Consider the following 19,021-nt stretch of genomic DNA (forward strand, 5'->3'; position numbering starts at 1 on the left):
GCCATCACGAAACAAAACAAACATTCTTTTATAGCAAAGAAAAATAAGAGCTCTTAAGACCTGTACCTGTCACACACAAGTCTAGCCCATGTCTCCATCCCCCTTGATCTAGCAGAAATATATTTTTTCCTCAAATAAAGGATGCATTTGCCTACATTTAGTATTAAACATCTTACTGTATTAAGAACTTATTTGGGACAATGAAAAAATAATTAATCTTGTCACCACATAAGTAAAACCACTTTGAAGTACACATAACCTTTTCAGCCTAGCAAACTCCATTGTAATTACCCAAATTAATGTTGTAATAACTCAAAAATTCTTCCTCAATTTTAGCTTATACATTTACATTAACTACTCTCTTTGGTACATTTTTTTCTATGCAGTGTCACAATGCCAAAGTAATTTTTAGGCTGGCATAAAATTAATTCAAATTCTCATGCTAGAGCTATAAATAAATAAATGTATATATTTGTATAAGAGAAAATCCATGTTTTTAAAGATGAAGAAAGAGCTAAAAATTCCTTAAAATGTAGGTAGTTCATGTTCCCCACTGAGGAAGACCATGCTGTATGTTATGACCATAATTTTTCTAAAGTAACATTTATAAGAAATTATTCCGTGCACAGACCAGAGAGACTGTTAGCGTTTTGAGACTCAAGTTAATGGTAAAGCTTCTATCAGTTTCAAAGATCTGACAGCGGGCTTACAAAAGAGCAGTATTATTTCATAATATAGTATCAGCTACTACTTACAGAAAGCATGGTACAGCGCAATTTTAAACCCACGCAATTGGACAAACCACAACGAAGGGCCTCTACAGTGCCATAAACAGAATTTCACTCAAAACCAAGCATTTATGTAGCTGGGAGGTCGCATAACTAAACACGGATTTTCTTTTTTTAAACGATCAAAAGACATAAGCTTAATAAAACTCTTACATTTGCTCAAATTACTGTGATACAGCTTACAGAGATTTATCAGTTCCTAATGTCGTACAGAAAGCCAGGTATGAAAAAAATAAAGCATACTATGACGGGACATTTCTATTGAAGTATTTAACGTTATCTCCAGCATGCATCTCCTTCAATGTTACAGTGAAGCCTTCTACTTGTTTCAGTTTCAACTGAAAGCACAGTTTGGTCATGCTTATAATTTAATAAAACCACCGCTCAGATCCATTTGCACTCTTACCTTTTCAGTGCGCTGCTGTCCGAGGTCATTTCCATCTTGGCGTCGTATCTCTCACACGGAAGAGCTGGTGGCCTGAACTCCGGATCATCACTTAAGGGGACGCTATAGGCCCTCCAGATATCCCGTGACTCACTGTTGTGAGTGATCCCGCAGTACAAGGCTGTCTCGCTGACCTCTGCCATCAGAGGTAACCTCTGGCCAACAAGGACTGTCCTCTCGTCCAGGCTGGGCAAGGGCTGCAGCTCCAGCCCACTGCCGTAGAGCGCTGGGTTCACCGCTACGGAAGGCGGGTCCAGGTTCTCTCCTTCCTGACCTCTCGGCTGGGGGCTCAGGGTGGGAGGCAGAGGGGACGTAGGGGAACGGGGTGAATCCATAGGATTCATATTCATTTGCTTGCTTGGATTTCTAGCAGGTATAGATAGAGGCTTCTCATATTTTCTGGAATTTGGGACTTCTAAAGAGGGCTCCATTCCTGCTAAGCCCAGTTTCTGCCCTGATGTGTCCTGCTCCATGCACAGCTCTTCAGTGACAGAGGGCCGATGGTGAAATGGCATCAGAGGCCTTTTTTGCAGTTTATCTCCTTTTTCCTGTCTCTCTGTTGTTTTGTGCTTTGAAGAGGCGGGAGGTGGCAATGATGAAGAAGATGATGTTCCCACGCTGAATCCTGGCTGATTTATTGTCGGGGGACGGCTGGAGCCAGCAGCACAACGCTGTTTGAAAACCTTGTGCCTGAAAGCAGAGACAGAAACAAGTCACTGCATGGTTTATACAGTTATCTGATCTAATGGGGGGAAGGAAAAAAAAAAAAAAAAAAAAAAAGCAACACCCGAAGAACAGCATTGAGAAATCCTATGTCTATTCCTGATCTTTTAACAGATTCTGGAATGGCCACATAATCTGGGCCAGGTCGCTCAAGCCAACTCAGCTGCAGTTCCTCTGATCTATAAAATGGATAATGACAGTCTCTGGAAAATAGCATTCAAAGGAAAGATTCAGTGTTTATATGAGCTTAGTACTGCTCAGATGGAAGGTAATGTAACAAAAAAATGTAAGCTACTGTTGTTTTCTTTACCCTGAAGAAAGATCTTCAAATAAAATGACTGGAACTATGCCACTACTCTCACACACTCTCAAGCATCTGTTACAAAAGATACAGCTCTGAACTGGTTTAGTTATGTTCACAGATGCAATACATGGCAGGATGCTTTCATGGCATTTTCCTCCTCCATATCAGGTAAGGAAAAGCAAGCACAACCCTAGGGGGGGGGAAAAAAAAAAAAAAAGGCAACTACCAACTGATGAAGCAAGCATGAATATTTTAAAATATTTTAAAAATGCAATAACATACAAACTTATTACTTGCTTCATTTTTTAATATGGCTTTTTTCAATTTACATCTAGGATCTTCGAGACTAGGAAGCACAGGACTGAATTTCAGTATTTCAGGTAGTGCCGAACAGTATTTTCATCATACAGCTGATGGTCCCCAGGGATGTTACAACAGGCCCATCTAAATGTTCATATTTTTATTGGCCATTTTTGTTGTTTGGAATTTTTTGTTTAGTTGTTTGTTTGTCAGTTTTTGTGTGGTTTTTTAATTTAAGCTAAGCACGAATTGATTGTTGTGCTTAATATTTACATCTGTTTCAAGTTAAATACCTTTTCAAAATAGATTACTCCATCCCTATTTTGTTTATAAACCATAATACCTAGGACAGCAACAAAACATAATATGCTTCTTACAAAGATAAACTACCTTACTGCAAGTAAAGTGGATGACTAGATTGAAGAAAACCAGTTCTGCTTTTATGACTTAGCTATGAAAACATCCAAGTTTTATAGTACACGGTGGCTGTCAAATACTACAAATACAACTTCGTGTACTTGCCACATCTTGCTCCTGTAACCATCCACACTGTGTGACATTGCCCTGGCTTGCTTTGTGGGCTTTGCTGTTATCGGGACGTTGCAAATTCTCTGCCACAGCAGATGGTCTTTAGCTGCAAGCACCCAGAATGTGGAGCCAGTGCCCCAGTAACTGAAGATTTGCCTTAAGCATTTTCTTGTAACGTTGCATTGATTTAATCCTCTGTCATTCAATTTTAACAGACCACAGAAAATTTTTTTTGGCAGTCTGATGTTCAACACACAAAGTCAGGCCTACAGAGGCCGAATTTGATACCAAGTACCAGACAAGCTTTTGAGACTCCATATTTAAGATCATGTCTTGATATTTATGCTCTCATTTATACAAAACAGAACGGGCACAGTAATGACTAAACCAATATCTATATGACAGTAAATGTCCAGTTTCTGCAGTTACATAGAAAAATTTTATTGCTGTTTGAAATCAGGTACAACCTGCATTTTAAGGATGATATTTTAATTTCCCAGTTGCTGTGTTTACTAACTCCAGCACGATGCAGTTGTCACTGGAGGTGGTAAGAGACTGTGAAATCGCAAATGCAGCTGAACCTTTCCATAGGTTCGGGTTTCCGTTGCCCACTATTGGTTCCTTGTGCTTTCCAGGCAAGGTTGGACCTCAGTTTTCCATAGGAAACACTTGGCATCCTGACAAAACGTGTACCTGTATCGCATTCTTGCGTATATACATACAAGCAACAAATAATCAGGGGTTCATTACGAATGACAAATGTTTGAGTGATTCCAGTTCCCATTCTCTACCCTAGGATCGTTTTTCCACTCAAGTCCACTACTGCAAGTGACAACAATACGAGGTCCATATTAATCACCTGAATATGAGTGATGATGACAGTTCTGACATCAGAGTTTCCTCTCAGCTAAAACATAAGTCCCTTTTGTTAGTGTCCTCCTGTCTGAATTAAACTGGGCCCTCCCAGTATGACAAATGCTTACTCTCTTCAAAGCTCACCTGGAACAAGAACAACTGACTCTTTGGACTGGATCCACAAAATCCCAAGAAACAGTATTGTTAGGAACCTCCTCTTCCAAATTTGCAGTTGTCACTTGATTCCTCCTGAAGAAGATAAAATTATTTTAGTAGTTATCACCTCTTGCAAAACAAAATTTTAAAAATGCATATGCATAAAGTCACATATGTTCGTTCCTTCTACTTCAGCTTTGAAACAGAATTGTGTATTTAACAGTAGTTCTCTCTACTACTCCTTAAAATTTATAGTTTGATTTACGCAGGAGGATGGTACCAGGTCTACATCAGAGAGCTCTGTCTGCAGTTTGAGCACAAGAAGCAAGGGGTAAGCAATTTAAACTGAATCTGGAAATTCTTCTGACCTTCTTCTATCTAACAACGAAATTGCATGGAAATAGTGAAAAATGAAAATTTCAGGGCACATCATGCCATTAATATACTTTAAATCTCCAATAATAAAGGCCTATGATACTAACAAGTAGACTTTACCATATCTTTGTCAATAAGAATTTTAGTCCAACGCATGTAATGTAATGCTTTATAAGTATTACCCTTAGAGTTCTGAATATCAAATATATACTACCTGTTCTTCAGCTACCCAGCTTTCAGACTATTAACTGCAACTGGAGCTGGAAACTGCAATCAATAAATCTGAAAGCATCTAGCTGAAGGCACATATTAGAGATTTGTAACCTCAGAGGCTGTCACAATTAAGATACATAATTGCAAATACAATGCTAAGTGCTAGGAGTTTTTAGCTGAACACAGTAACAAATTTTCTTTGATAATGCTGTTCCGTATCATTAGCTTTGATGAGTGGCAAAAGAATTCTGTGAGGAATAACATTATCTAAGGCAAAATTATTGCAATTTTAACTATATATTTCGTGTTACTAATAAACAAAACCATGAGGACTACTGCCTTACTTGGACTGCGACCTGTTGAGAATGCATTCCTTCCAGACACGGTGAACCATACGATTGTGTATTTTTGGAGTAATCTTGCGGGATTTCTTTGGACTGTGTACACTGACTGTCCCCTCCTGTAGAGCTGAATGGCTGATACTGCTCTGAGAGCATCCACTTTCTCCTGCAATAGAAATTAAGCATTAATGTTATAATGGTTCTTAATATCCACATTTGATACTTTTCCCTGAGAAGATTTTCCCTCTTATAAGTCTGCTGGCTACACAGATGTTCACACTCACTAGAAAAAGCTTAAAGCATCATTACAAAAGACTGACTAAACTACATTTCAAAGCAAAACTTGCCTTTGGGGTAACAAAAATGACACTAGGTTTTACCAGGTACATGTGCAATAGTCATGCAACTCATGCCTCTCACCTAATATACTCTGCCGCTTAAATGGAGGTAGTTTTGATAGCCCCCACAGCCTTGTATTGAATCACTAAGAAATAGTGCAGATAGAGGTTCTTCCCAATCATCCTGGAATTTAGAGTCTTTGGTGAGTTGCTTTAAAGACTAAATTTATTACAATATGGATGGTTCTAAAAGCATCTGTTAAGAAAACTAATAATTTACGTAGACTATTTCAAAGCAAGCATCCATTCTTTATACTCAAGATAAAACCTCACTGAAGAGATGAATGGATTAGTGTGATGCTATGTCTTTATCATATGCTTGAATTGAAATATCAGAATCAAAACTTACTTGAGTAAAATCTTACAGTTGAAGATGTATTCTACTACAGCTGATCCTGAGTATATACTATTAACATAATATGTGAGGTTCTCAGTAATACCATGATTATCAAAGAGATAAGAAAGGAAGATTGTACTTCAACATGTTAATAGTCTGGAAACTCTGATTTACATTCTGCACTTCATTTCTTTCTATCTGTGATGCATAAACCTTAACAGCTATTGTATAAGCAGATGTTTCTTCTTCTACTATGAAATATGCTTTTGTTTTAGATTAACTGAAATCTCTCCATCATCTTTACAAGCACAAACTCCAACAGTAGAGGGAGCCTTAGGTTCATTTGGCCTGGCGAGTGAGTAACACCGCTCTGTGCTCTGGATGGAATAGTAAGTAAGGATATGCCGCATTTTAACAAGGTCAAATCAGCGTACAGAACACTTCATCCTGCTGCCTGACGCAATTTAAGAAGCCTTAAGAATGAACCACTGAAAGGACTCATTGCTATACATCACTGCATCTAACAAGGTAATCCTGCTGCTTTCTGTTAGGTGACTTTCAAAATACAACTTTTAGAATTGCGTGCAAGCAGCCTAACACCGTATCTTCTTTGATTCTTCATGTTTTAATATATTTTTTTCTCCAGTTAGACCTTCCTTCATGATGGAAACGGAAGGATAAGAGCTATGAGAGGATACCCAAGGAGCTATCAGAGCTTTCAAGTTACACTTAAGTGCACTAATTATTGTTTTCCAAAATTCTGTAATGTTTTTATAGTATACAGTACAGCAATATGTGGCATAACATGAAACAGAACTTTGCAGTAGGCAAAACCATTTTGTTCTCATACACCTGACACTAATTTTCATCCATGAAAATCACTCACAAAATACTGGAAGACACGCGAATTCCTATATCATATAATGATGTAAATACTGGAGGACGCAGCCAGGCACTCAGAGGTCACTTCACAATCCCTACAGTCCTGACTGTTTCTATACATGAAAAATGCTATTCCCTAGTTTCAGCTGCAGTTTCTTTCGTTACACACTTAAGACACAATCATGGAATATATGGTTGAAAGAGACCTGACGAGATCATCTACTCCAGCCCCTGCTTCACAGCTGGATCAACATATTTGACTCATCTGTTCTTAACAAACATCCAACAAACATCCCCAAAAAACCCATCAACTCACCCAACTCTCTGCTAATGGGAGTTCTGTAGCTTCCCACCAGCCAGTTTATTCTAACACTTCAATATCCTTGCTCAGAAAAAGTTTTTCCTCATCTTTAAGTTAGTTTTGCTTTGTTCCAGTTTATGTTCATCACATATTGGTTGCAGAGAAAATATTATACTTTTTTTCCTTTTATGTCTCTGAAGACTGTTACACTGTCTCTCCTTCAAATTTCTCTTCTCTAGACTAAACAACCTCAATTCTTTCCATCTTTTCCTGTAGGTCCTGTTTGGAAAAATCTACAATCATTCTCACTGCACTTTTCTGGACTCCGTCCAATTTGTCCACATCTTTAAGTGTTCAAAACTGGACATGGTACTACAACCACATTTCTACTAACATGGGGCAGAACTGACATATTACTCATGTGTCCCTGGACTAATCCCATTTATGTATCCCATTTACTGATTCTGAACTGCATGACATGTTTTCCCAATCCATTTCTCCAACTTTTCAAGGTCCTTTAAAATCATGTATGATATAATATAAAGGAAACCTTTCATTGTTCACTGGAGAGGCACCCCTCTGATACAATTTCATATTGCCCTCAAACAACAGCAGAGATCAAACAGAAACTGTGACTGCCAGATCGGACAATAGGAACACTTTTATATATTAATAGTTTATAAATATTCCAAAACAGAATCACCTTGTGATGTTGTACAAGTTTATCAGGGATCTGAAAAAATTAAAAATACAATAGCGCATTTAAATATGCATAAATACTCCATAGAGATTGTTATTTAGAAGGCGATTGTATTGCTTCCATTAGTTACTAATAAGCTTTTTGCTTATTTCAACTATCAGTTGCCTTGACAAAGGCAATTTAAAACTCACATTCTATATTATTAGCAGTAAATAGTAAATACTTCGATTGTCTAAAATATAGAAGCACTGTTCATGGACAAGAGAATCCAGATGAGTGCTTCCATGACAATGAAGCCAACGATGATCCATTTTCTTTGGCTTTGCATCAAGATTGACCCTCTTGATGTGACAGAACTATGTAATAAACCCTAAGCCAGCCTGGTAGATCCTGAGACCTCGGTGAGGGTATAACAAGGATTCTTTATCCCCATCTGGCCACATAGTCTCACAGAAACTTGTAGGACCTTCATGTCTTTGACATTTTGTTCCTTTGTGAAAATTGGTAAGCACTAATCAACGAGTTCAATCAGAGGAAGGTTGCCCAGTGGTCTCTTAATGATTTTGCCAATGTGACTCAAGGCAGTGAATCTTCTGTGAACTGAGAAGTCACTTGCAAATAACAGTAATTCGTAAGGCATAAAACATGCCAGTGCTTGTGAAATTATTATTAATAAAGGTTACAAGGAGAGGTTCAGAAAGCTGGGGGAGGAATCCTATGAGTGTATACAAATACTTGACAGTGAGAATAAAGGGGATATTACCAGTGGCATCAAGCGAAAGGATAAGAGGTGATGCATATACACTGAAATACAGGAAAATCCATTTGAACAAAAGAAAGAACTTTTTAATGCAAAGGTCAGCCATTGGAACGCATTCCCAGAGAGGCTGTGGAGTCTCTATCCTTGGAGATACTCAAAACTTGACTGGACAATGTCCTGAGCAACCTGCTCTACCTGACCCTGCTTTGAGCAGAAGGGTTGGATGAGACAATCTCCGGAGGTCCCTTCCAACCTCAACTATCTTGTAATTCTGCTAGTAACTGGCAAGTCTCTAAAGAGGAGGTTCAGAAGACAATCTACACAGAAATAAAATAACTATTTATAAACATGTCTTCTAAACATTTTTTGAGAAAAAAATGAAACTGAATTTATTTTTTCAATATAGGACTTTTTTTTTTTAAATTTTAGAAGTTTGGACTTAAACAGACATTTGATTCCTCTGTTCCTTAGTTCTCATTTGAAACTGCAGCCCTGAATTTGTTACAGCATAACCACACTGACAGCAACTAATCTTAAGGTCTCGTTCGTATTTCATATGATGACAGGTTATAGATATTTATTTTCACTTCTGAGGAGCACCAGGATATACATATTCATTTCAATGAAGCCAGATATTAAGGATCTAGTACCCCACATACCAAGCATTTGGATGGCTTCTGAGATTAAAACTCCTATGGATCCAAATACTTGAAAGGGGCATACTCTATCCACACGAAACACACAACTCACTTGTAAATACTATGCAGCGCTCCATTTGCCATCGGCATATGACACAAGCTTATGTCATACCTCATTTGAGCAGCCCAGATCCTTCTTAACATTTCCAGACTTATGCATTTCTTTTGAATGGCCCTTAATTAAAATCCAACTGTGTTGGGCAAAGAGAGTAGCTAGCATTTGCAAATTTTTATTAAAGCAATGTGAATACTTAGTTAAGTGTTGTATTTCTAGGTCTTTACAAAAAGAGCTAAATACTCTTGCATCTTCACTGTATTCTCATACCACAATGAATCAATACCCTCGTCCCATCCCAACACAAGATACCCAACGCTTCATAAACACTGGCAAAATCTGTCTAAACCACTGTGAGTATGTAGTCTCTCAGGTATTTGCACTACTGCACAAAGATAATTCAGTTATAGAAAAAGCAGCTTAACTGAATTCACCATGTTTTAAGATGTGTGCATTTAAAACACTGCTTTTCCTTTACCATCAACCTACAGAAAAAGGCCTCTCCTAACTTTCAGTCTATTGCCTGTCTTTAACGTGCTGCTGCTCACAGACTTATCCTCACTTATCATGAGCTACGCAAAAATGAAAAGACTGACTCCAGCCTCCTAAGTGTGTTGCTTACCCAGAACGGTCTGCTCTGGAGAAGTGGGTGGAGTGAGTGGCATCCCACAGGTACTGGCAGGATCTTTCACGCTTCCAAGCCCCTGCTGTCCCACATTTATATGGCCTCCAGTATTGGCAGCATTCTGGGACATGGGGATGTCACTCTGGGAGATGAGAACAAAGGCTGAAGGATATACCATCCTTACACCGCCTACAAAGAAACGGAAAAACAAAAGCCTTAAATATACCTGAGAATATTCAGCAGTCCTAGCTACTTCAACTTGTTTTCAATGTCAATTAGACAAAACTTATTATCTGAACATAAAGAGCTAAGAAATTTCACATACTAATATACATCTAACCCTCTACAACCAGCGCAGAGCTGAAACAAGTAGCTTGACACTGTGAATAATAGCGTGTGGGATACAGGGAGTACAGAAGCTTGAGGCAAGATAACTAGTCAGATGGTCCAGTGTCAAGAGAGCTACAAGAGAAGATAGGAAAATTATAATGGCTGCTTCTGATTAATTAGATTTTTTTTTTTTTTTTTTAAATCGTGTAGAGGGAAAAAATCCTTCAGGCAGAATACTGAAACTCACCAACAATGACTTCAACTGCCACGGGGAAATCGTTGTCATATCCCAACTCTTCTTCCTCTTTCATGCCTTCTTTTTTCTTTAGCACCATAGGGTAAAAATACTGCCATTCCTCCATCAATTTACGAGTTGCTGGGTCTGACATCTTGTATGACTGGCCCGTGAGTGTACCATTTAAACCATAAGGACTCACCAGAACTGCAAAGTAAGAAACAACAGGCCCTACAGTGTGGATATTTGGACTGTGTATCCACCACTCTCTGCCCCTCCAGAGAGTCACCGCTCCAGTCACACGCTGATTTATGGATCTGTCTTCAGGGCAAAGCTACTGCCAAGTCAGGTAAGGGTGGGAATTTAAAACTACGTTATCCAGCACTAGCTTCCTGTGCAGCCGTCCTTATTAACCTAAAAACGGACCTTTTTGGAGTTTAGTTTAATAATTTCCACAATGAACTAATCGAAGCATACTGAAACAGCACTATGGCAAATGGATGACCATACATGGAAGTAGAAGAGGACAGATATTCAACAATAGGGTTTTCACCAGGAACATGTGGGACTGGAGACTTTTTGGCATTAAAAAGGACAGAGATGATAATATATGAAGACTACAGTAATGACAAATAAGGAGGATTAGTTGCTCAACAACAGGTATTTCCACTCAGACTTAATATTGCTTTTAGTCTTATTTGAGAGAGTCATGAATTTAGCTCACTGAAATAAAACCTTCTATGATTTAAGTATCTGAGCCTCTGTCAAAACTTTACATTTAGAAACAAAATGTTTTTCCAATAAAGCTTCTCTATAAAAGCTCATTTTAGAAGCCTCTGGGTGTTTCTCTACTGTATGTTTAATTTATAAAGATTTCTTGCTTTACTTGCTTTGAAATTACAATTTCAGACTGTAGTAAAGCCAGTATAATTCAATGATTTAAATATTCTTAAATTTTTTTCACGTAAAGCACTGCACCACAATCGCATCATGAATTTAATACAGCGTTAATTTAATTGTGTAAAACCCTAATTCCTTATACTGGCCAACAAAGAGTCTCAGATATTTTAAGCTTTTCATTCTTTCTGATACATTTTCCAAAAAAAGTTGACAATCTATGAATGAAAAGTACTCCCAAATTACATAATCTTAGTATTTATGTAGCATTGAAGTTACAGATTTGAACCCACTGACCTCTACGCTGTGGTAGAAAATTAAATCAGTGCATTTTCATAAATAATAAGTCTTTTTAAACAAAAAATACCAATTTCTTTGTCTTATTTCCTATACGAATGTAGCTTTAAAAACAACATTAATGAATAGAAAGCTCTGGAAAATTCCCACGCCATTTCTGGCTGGCTCTAGTGTTGAAGTCCTGACAACATTCTCCCTTAGGTGCACACTGAACTCATTTGAAGAGTTACCCCTGAAGCCGCTGCCGCCCAGAAGCGAGGCGACGTGCACCGAATTGCGAACGGTGCTGCCGTACCTTGGAAGGGTGAGGGCGAGGACTGGGCCATGTGGATGTGCTCTTCGGTGATCAGGTAGATGGGCTGGTGCTGAGCGATCTCCACGCTGGTGCACACATTGCTCTCCCCGTGAAGAAAGAATGTGAAGGCACATGACAAGTGTTCGCTGGAGGAGGGGAGAGGCAAACGAGAAATGGATTTATTAGCATGTTAATGAACTCGCAGGAGTTAGCGATTCCACAGCCTGACTCCTCTGCTTTGGCGCTTGTGGTCACTGAGCAGGGTTCACTGACTGATAACCACACACAACAGAATGACCTGTCACTAAATAACTATTTGCCAATTTTGGGAACTCTTTGTTTTCCTATTTGTTTCAATTAGTAAGATCATTACAAACAAATAGCATTTCAACCAGAACTTAAGTAGTAAAAATAGGGGTCTTCAGAAATTCTTCAGAATTCACTCTGCAACAGGTTCTGGCTGAAAAGGAATAGGAAAAATGTTTGTCTTACAACTCACGAGAGCCTCCACTAAAGAAAATAAAAGCACATGAATATTACAAAAAGTTGACAATGGTCTAAGATGAACAATGGATTTGCTACTGACGATTAAACATAATTTGAAACAAACAGTATTTAAAATGTTCCCGCTTTATTCTACCCACAGAATGACCTCCCATCATAGCTAACTATATGCTTAAATATTCCATGCCACAAAGCCACAAGGAAAGAAAACAAAACCAATTTCACGCTTTTTATCATCATTTTAATCAACTAAAATTTTACAGGGCTGAAGTGGTAACAATGCAGTAATTTTTCTGTCCAGTACAATGGCTGCACATAGTTTTATAGCTGTTGGCTTTGGCACAGGGCCAGCCGTACCATAACCAGTATTTTAAAGATGGCTCTTAACTGCCTTCGCCAAAAAGAAATAACACAAGCAACTACGGCAATTCCATGTCAGTGTTTAAGTCGACCAACTGCTCTGCTACTGTTGGCTCTTTTTAAACAAAGACACCGATGGTCTAGGGTAGGAAGGTGTTTTAATCTCACTAAATCTCTGAATGATTCTAAACATTGTATAAAACAACTTTGATCCTGTATTTAGAAGTGCTCTGTAGCAATAACTTAATTCCATGAAATAAAAGTTTCTATTAGATTTCCATTTTCACAAGAGAAAGAATTTTCATCAGTGCTGCAGAAGGAAATTCATCATTAATTTACATGAGGGGTGGGAAGGGGAAGGGAGCAAATAGGGACATGGGACAAAATGGGTCATAAATTCCAGGTATTTCTATCCAGCTATCTTTCCTCAAGAAGAAAAACAAACCAGTTGCTATAAAAAAAAAAAAAAAAAAAAAAAGATTAAAAAATGAAGAATAGACTTCTGTACATACAAACAATACAAAAATAAAAGCAAAGCCCAACTATTTAATCAAAATCTATTGGTTTCCTTACATAGGATGATAGTCCTTAATATAAAAAAGGTCTCAATAAATAATGAAAAGATGAGAAATCCTGTCTGAGATCAAGTGGGGATAATCTCTGCAAAGAGTTCAGCACGCAGCGGGTCAGCCTTTCTAAAGCAAAGAGCAAAGCTATTTGTAAAGTAGGCACTTTCAACTCCCGTCTTTAGGACATTACACAGAAATCCTCCTGAATCCACAAGCTTCCTACGATGTTTGCCTGTGAAAGTCTTGCTTGTCTTCTATTGAACTGAAGAAAAAAAAAATAGCCTTCTGGGGCCACACAGGGACTCTTTCAAGTCTCTTGCAAAGTGGTCCAGCATGAACAAATCATGTGCAATCTTATGCAACATTCACACCATCCGTAAACACCATCAGAATAAGAAATAGACAAAATCAGAGTGTGAAAGACAAAAGATTAATTTGTTTTTGCAGAGATGCAAATGCAGGCCACTAACTCTCTCAACTGAGAATCTGCTAATGTCAAAATTAATCATTAAGTTCAGAAAATTAAATAGCCTTGGACTGTATACAACTAATTACAGGAAAAGAGATACACAAATACAGTATTAGCCCACTTTACTTTCCTGCAAACATGACAGATAAAAGAATAACAGTAATCAATATTGCTACTCCTGACCAGCAATAAATACTTCATTACTGAAAGAAGGATCATTTCTAGCGCTGGATCCAAAGTACATCCCGCTCAGCTCTAGAAAGAGAACCAACAAGTCTCAGTCCCCAGGAATTCCTTTTCTGCAGCCCAGGGCTACCCCACCCTCGGGGGAGGTCCGGAGGGCTCTGCGCCAGCAGCGCTCGGCCGGCGGGACGCTGGTTCTGCTCCCTGCCCACCGCGCTGCCCGACAGCGCTTCACAACACAAGAAACAGTTCCATAAATCCGGCGCTCCCTCTGGTGCCAAAGTCATTGCTATAAGCTCAGCTTTCAAGACCCAAAAAATAATGAGGATCAAAGCCTGGGGACTTCCTATATGCCTAATAAGCTTTTGGTAGATTTACTTTAGTAGCAAATAGGAATTTTATTTCAAGAAACTAGCGTCAGTGCACCCTGTGATGTATTCCACTCAGGCATGTACACCCCAGCCTCCCAACATTCCTGTCTTTAGTACATTTCACACAATTCCTTAAATACCAAGCTGCAGAAATCATCCTCACTACAAATGTGAGACAGATCTCTGAATAAAATTCAAGTAGAAGAAAACTTACTAAGCTAAGAAGCAGACGGTGCACTGATGCTTTACTTTTAATAATCACTTAGCTATAGCTCTACGGTCTACATCAAGACCTACATACTTCAGGCTAAAGCTCTCAAATAAATTGTTTGGGTCCTCACTAGAGTCTTCCAACAGTGTTTTATCAGCGTCTAGTTTTTTAACAGATCTACTACTCTTTGTGCTAACAAAGGCACCATCAAAAAGCTAAATACAAAATGCAGATCAGACTAGAGTTTCTGAAGACATTCAACACTATGTTCAGATTGATTTTGTTTTTAATTTCAATTTATTTCAACCTAGTTAAAAAATCGAATCTGACAGGCTTTGAGAATCCACTCTACTACCTCTCCAGGTTTTTAAACCTACTAATTTCTGTACTCTTTCTTATCTCCCTGACAGTCAAAATATCATAAACCACCAGAGAGGGAGGGGAAATGGCTTCGAAACTATTCTCCCTATCCTACAAAGCCTGTTGGGAGGACCAGGAGCTCTCAATTTATAACTGTTCAGAACAAGGACGATAATAAAAAAACCCTATCAATTTTCAATAGCTGCATTATACATTTACTTTGTATGTATTAATTTATTACACAGGGAACAAAACTAGTTTCAGGATCATGTTTTTGAGCCTGTGCTGCTACCCAGGGGAAAGGAAGAAGGGAGCGTGTCTGCTCAGGTGGCCGAGTGACAGCAGGGTGACCGCGCTGAGCAAGACACCAGGCGTTCCCAGTCCTCACCAGAGGAATACATCCTGCATATATTCCCTAGAAGAAGTTCCAAATTAGAAACCTAAATCAAACTGAAGCACCTTATTCATTAAAAGTTGGGTTGTTTGTTTGTTTGTTTTCCCCAGGCATACAAACAGCATTACCAGAGACAGTGGTAGCTGCAGCAGTTTTCCATGAGAAAATTGCGGCACAAACTGAAGCAAGACCTACTCTTTCCATCCTATTTTATACAAATTAGAAACATTTTAAAAGAATATAAATCTGTAACAGTACTCCTGTCACTCTAACCAGGAATTGTTGTCTCTTTCTCACAGGTACCTTCTCAGAAACTTCTCTTTACAGGTGACTGAGGGCTGCTTCAGTTAGGATGCCATCTTCCCAAATAGACTATACAGAACATATATAAAGTATATGTTATTTGCAACTACAACTGCATTAAGGCCAAGGTCTGAAGAATGCTGAGGATTGTGGTGCTGAGCCAGCAGAACACTTGAACATATACTTTCAAGAGTATTTCTCCTGTATTCACTGAGAGTGCCTTATGTGCTAAGATTAAAATAATTGTTTAAATAAAAGGTTTCTATTAATAAAAATACAAAGAAAACAAACAACAACAAAAACCCCACCATTCCCAAATTACACAGTGACAAATATTCTGTGCCTTTTCCCTTTATTTTTAATCTATTCTTGGTGTTTAGATCCCTACCTTTTACAAGCAAGGCAAGTGATAAGGAAAAGCCTCTCAAAAGAAATAAGAATATCATATAATCTTTTGTAACAAAACAAAAGATCTGTGTCCTTCTCCTAAGTATTGCAAGTATTTTTTTCCCCCATAACACAGAAAAATCATAAATAAAGAGTACTTACATTAATCAAAGCTTCTGGTACCTAATCACCTGCAACTGACAACAACTGTGTTTCAGATGTTTCCTCTGGGATCTTCATTACCTTAAATAAACTTTGAGATGCCTAAAAATGTAGCTGAATATCTTGTCCATGAAATATTTAGGGCCTTCCATAATCTTTACGAATGCCAATCCCTCAGTTACTATAAATGACTTAAAGGAAATAACATTACATTCAATTTGCTTATATATAAAAATCAGATGAGGATTATGAAGACATGACTAGGATTAAACTATGCAACATTGGCATTTATATATTTTTTCCATTTGTTAGTAGGTTTATATAAATACCCAATGGAAGCTGTGCTAGTCTGCATTCAAAATTCAAAGAGATTATTTCCATACAAATAATCTCTAATGAAGAACAGACCAAGTTATTGCAATTCATAATTTCAAAGATGAGAATTTTTTTAAATACTTATTTCTCTACAGACAAACATGAGCTCCCTTTCCCTGCCACCAGGCTGCTGGCAATCTCGTGTTTCTCTTCTTGAGTTTATAAGCAATTGTCCATAAAGCCATTGACTGCATATAATTAATTACACTTTATGACCAAAAAATTGTATTGCTGTTCTAATTCCCATCAAAATTAGGGTTGGGATCTGAAAGCCTTCAACTCACAGTTACCCCAAAATAGCTTTATCAAGTCTGAACTCAGAAAAGAGGCAGCAATAAGCCATATGCATTAGGAAAATAAACAGTCATACTAATGAGACTAATCACTTGTTTGATGTACAGTATAAAAAATGAGAGCATGAAAAGGCTCTGCATAGATTTGGAACATAAGAGTATGTGACAGCCTAATAAAATAATTTCCTTTAAATGTGCCCAAACCAACAGGACAGTTATTAGGAGGTCACAGCGGTGGTGTGAACAGGAGATGGCAGCACCTGGACACACCTACAGTCAATAACACTCTTGAACAGGTGAGAATAAATTAATAACCCAGTATGAAAATTACCTCTTTTAAAATAATCTGGGAATAAATATCCTCAGTGAAGTTTGACTTTGAACAAGCTCCCACAACAAACACAGATTGAATGTAACGGGAAGAGAGGGGAAAGGACTTCAGCTTTGATTTTAGAGAAGTCAGACCTTCTGTGCCAATGCAGTCTCTTTAAATGAGAGGAATGATGTGCTCTCATTGTGCCCCGATCTCCAGTCCATTTCTCTAGGACACAAGACGGTCCAATTTAGGAACTCCAGGGACCTGCCAGGCAGCTGTGTTAGCAGAGAAAGCTGCTTCACAAATACCAAGAGAAGAGAAGACAACCTGGAACTGAGACTTTAGCAGCAAATTAAAATGGCCAGGACACATTTTCTGGCCCTTAGGGGAAACAGCATGTTCATATGGTAAAAGCTCTTCATCTCAAAAAGGGAGATGTTGTTCACACTGATTTACTGGAAATGGTCCTGGGCTCTGCTGTTCCCCAGAACCCGCTGTGGGCATCGCCCTGGCTGCCACTCTCAGAGCCAGGCAGGGAACACGCAGCTGGGAAGCATGACCGAACGCCAGGTCTTGAGATCATGACCTACCCAGTCTAATATGTAGCGTACAGTTCGAGAGGCAAAACATTTATGTGGCATTTCCCAATTTATGCGGCAAGTACCCGTAACACACGCTCTGCCTACCAGATGGACTCTGAATGTTGCCCAAGCTAAAATAAGACAGTTGTTTAGAAGTACAACTTCTGTTGTTCACAATACACATTCAAGAAACACGGCACAATTAGTAAACGGTTTTTGCAGAAACTACAACTGAATCAAAATGGAAAGTGTTTCCAGACATGAGACAATTCCAGAGTTTTCTGGATACAACAGCCTTCCAACAGATAGCAGGCAGCACAGCGCTGGCCCTGTTCCTGTGCTGGGCATGAAACTCATAGTTGGTTTCTCTGTGCTATGGCCTCAGATGAGGTCCACATTCAATATGTGAAACAGCAGCCTCGAGCCTATTTCATGCTCTGTAACTCCATCTATGAACCACCTGTAATGGCAGAGTTGGTGCCCAGCTGCATCCAACACCCGCTGTGTGCTGGCGCTGGAGCTGGTTGGAGGGCTGCTGGGAACTCCCCCGAAGACCCCGCTGAAACCTTCTGACTATATCGTGAGACCTGGAGCACCTTTTCTTCGTGGGACACACACTGTTGTCTCATGAACAAGGGAAACTAATACTGGGAGAAATATGGTTACACAGGGAAAACAATCTGTGTTTCTGTAGCCATTTCTACCCAAAGTCACAAAGTTTTTTATGGCAGAGAATAAGAACACAGGAGGCCAAGTTGCAGATTAAATCATATTGCTTTAGTAATTACTCCTTTTTTCTTTTATGTCTCTCTCTCCCCAAAGGAAAAAAAAGAGAGAGTAGAAAATAACATTAGCTCCAAGAATTGCCTAGGTCTTTTAACGACTGTATTTTATAACTCACTGTGGTGTCTTGCATATTGTTAGATTTTTTTTTTTTAAATGCATGAGATGTGCACATAGAAACTTGGTATAAATATTAATTACCTTTAGTGTTTTTCCAGTGGTGGAGTAAAGTTCTAAGATAACAGTTTCGCAGTGCAGCAAGCATTTAGATAACATTATCTAAACACTTTGTGTGTTACAACAGCATTATTATCTCAACACTTCTGCAGTTGTCACCAACAAAACCTCTTGCCAAGGCTAATATATGCCTCACAATTGAGATTCTCTCCCTGATCCCATCTCTAACAACCTCCTATTCTTTTCTCTGTATAAATGTATGCACAGGATGACCTGTCTGCCTGGAGGGATCCTGGAGTTTATACTTCAAATGTATACATCAATCTGCGGCATGACAGGGCTAACAGCCCTATGAACACTTCCAGAAGTCAAGGGGAAATGGCTG

At 38.7% G+C, this 19,021-nt stretch overlaps 1 protein-coding gene across 1 annotated transcript in view; it reads right to left on the reverse strand.

Annotated features, from left to right (window-relative positions):
• Positions 1-19,021, reverse strand: part of MED13L (mediator complex subunit 13L) — a 187,022-nt gene that overhangs the window by 41,788 nt on the left and 126,213 nt on the right. The window contains exons 5-10 of the mRNA XM_065646184.1: positions 11,839-11,984; positions 10,362-10,556; positions 9,782-9,973; positions 5,032-5,194; positions 4,088-4,192; positions 1,195-1,923 (exon numbers count right to left, since the gene is read on the reverse strand). Of these exons, the coding sequence (XP_065502256.1) occupies positions 1,195-1,923; positions 4,088-4,192; positions 5,032-5,194; positions 9,782-9,973; positions 10,362-10,556; positions 11,839-11,984 (1,530 nt within the window). The remainder of the gene's footprint in view (positions 1-1,194; positions 1,924-4,087; positions 4,193-5,031; positions 5,195-9,781; positions 9,974-10,361; positions 10,557-11,838; positions 11,985-19,021) is intronic.

This window comes from Caloenas nicobarica, chromosome 16 (genome assembly GCF_036013445.1).
Source record: "Caloenas nicobarica isolate bCalNic1 chromosome 16, bCalNic1.hap1, whole genome shotgun sequence".
Taxonomy (NCBI): domain Eukaryota; kingdom Metazoa; phylum Chordata; class Aves; order Columbiformes; family Columbidae; genus Caloenas; species Caloenas nicobarica.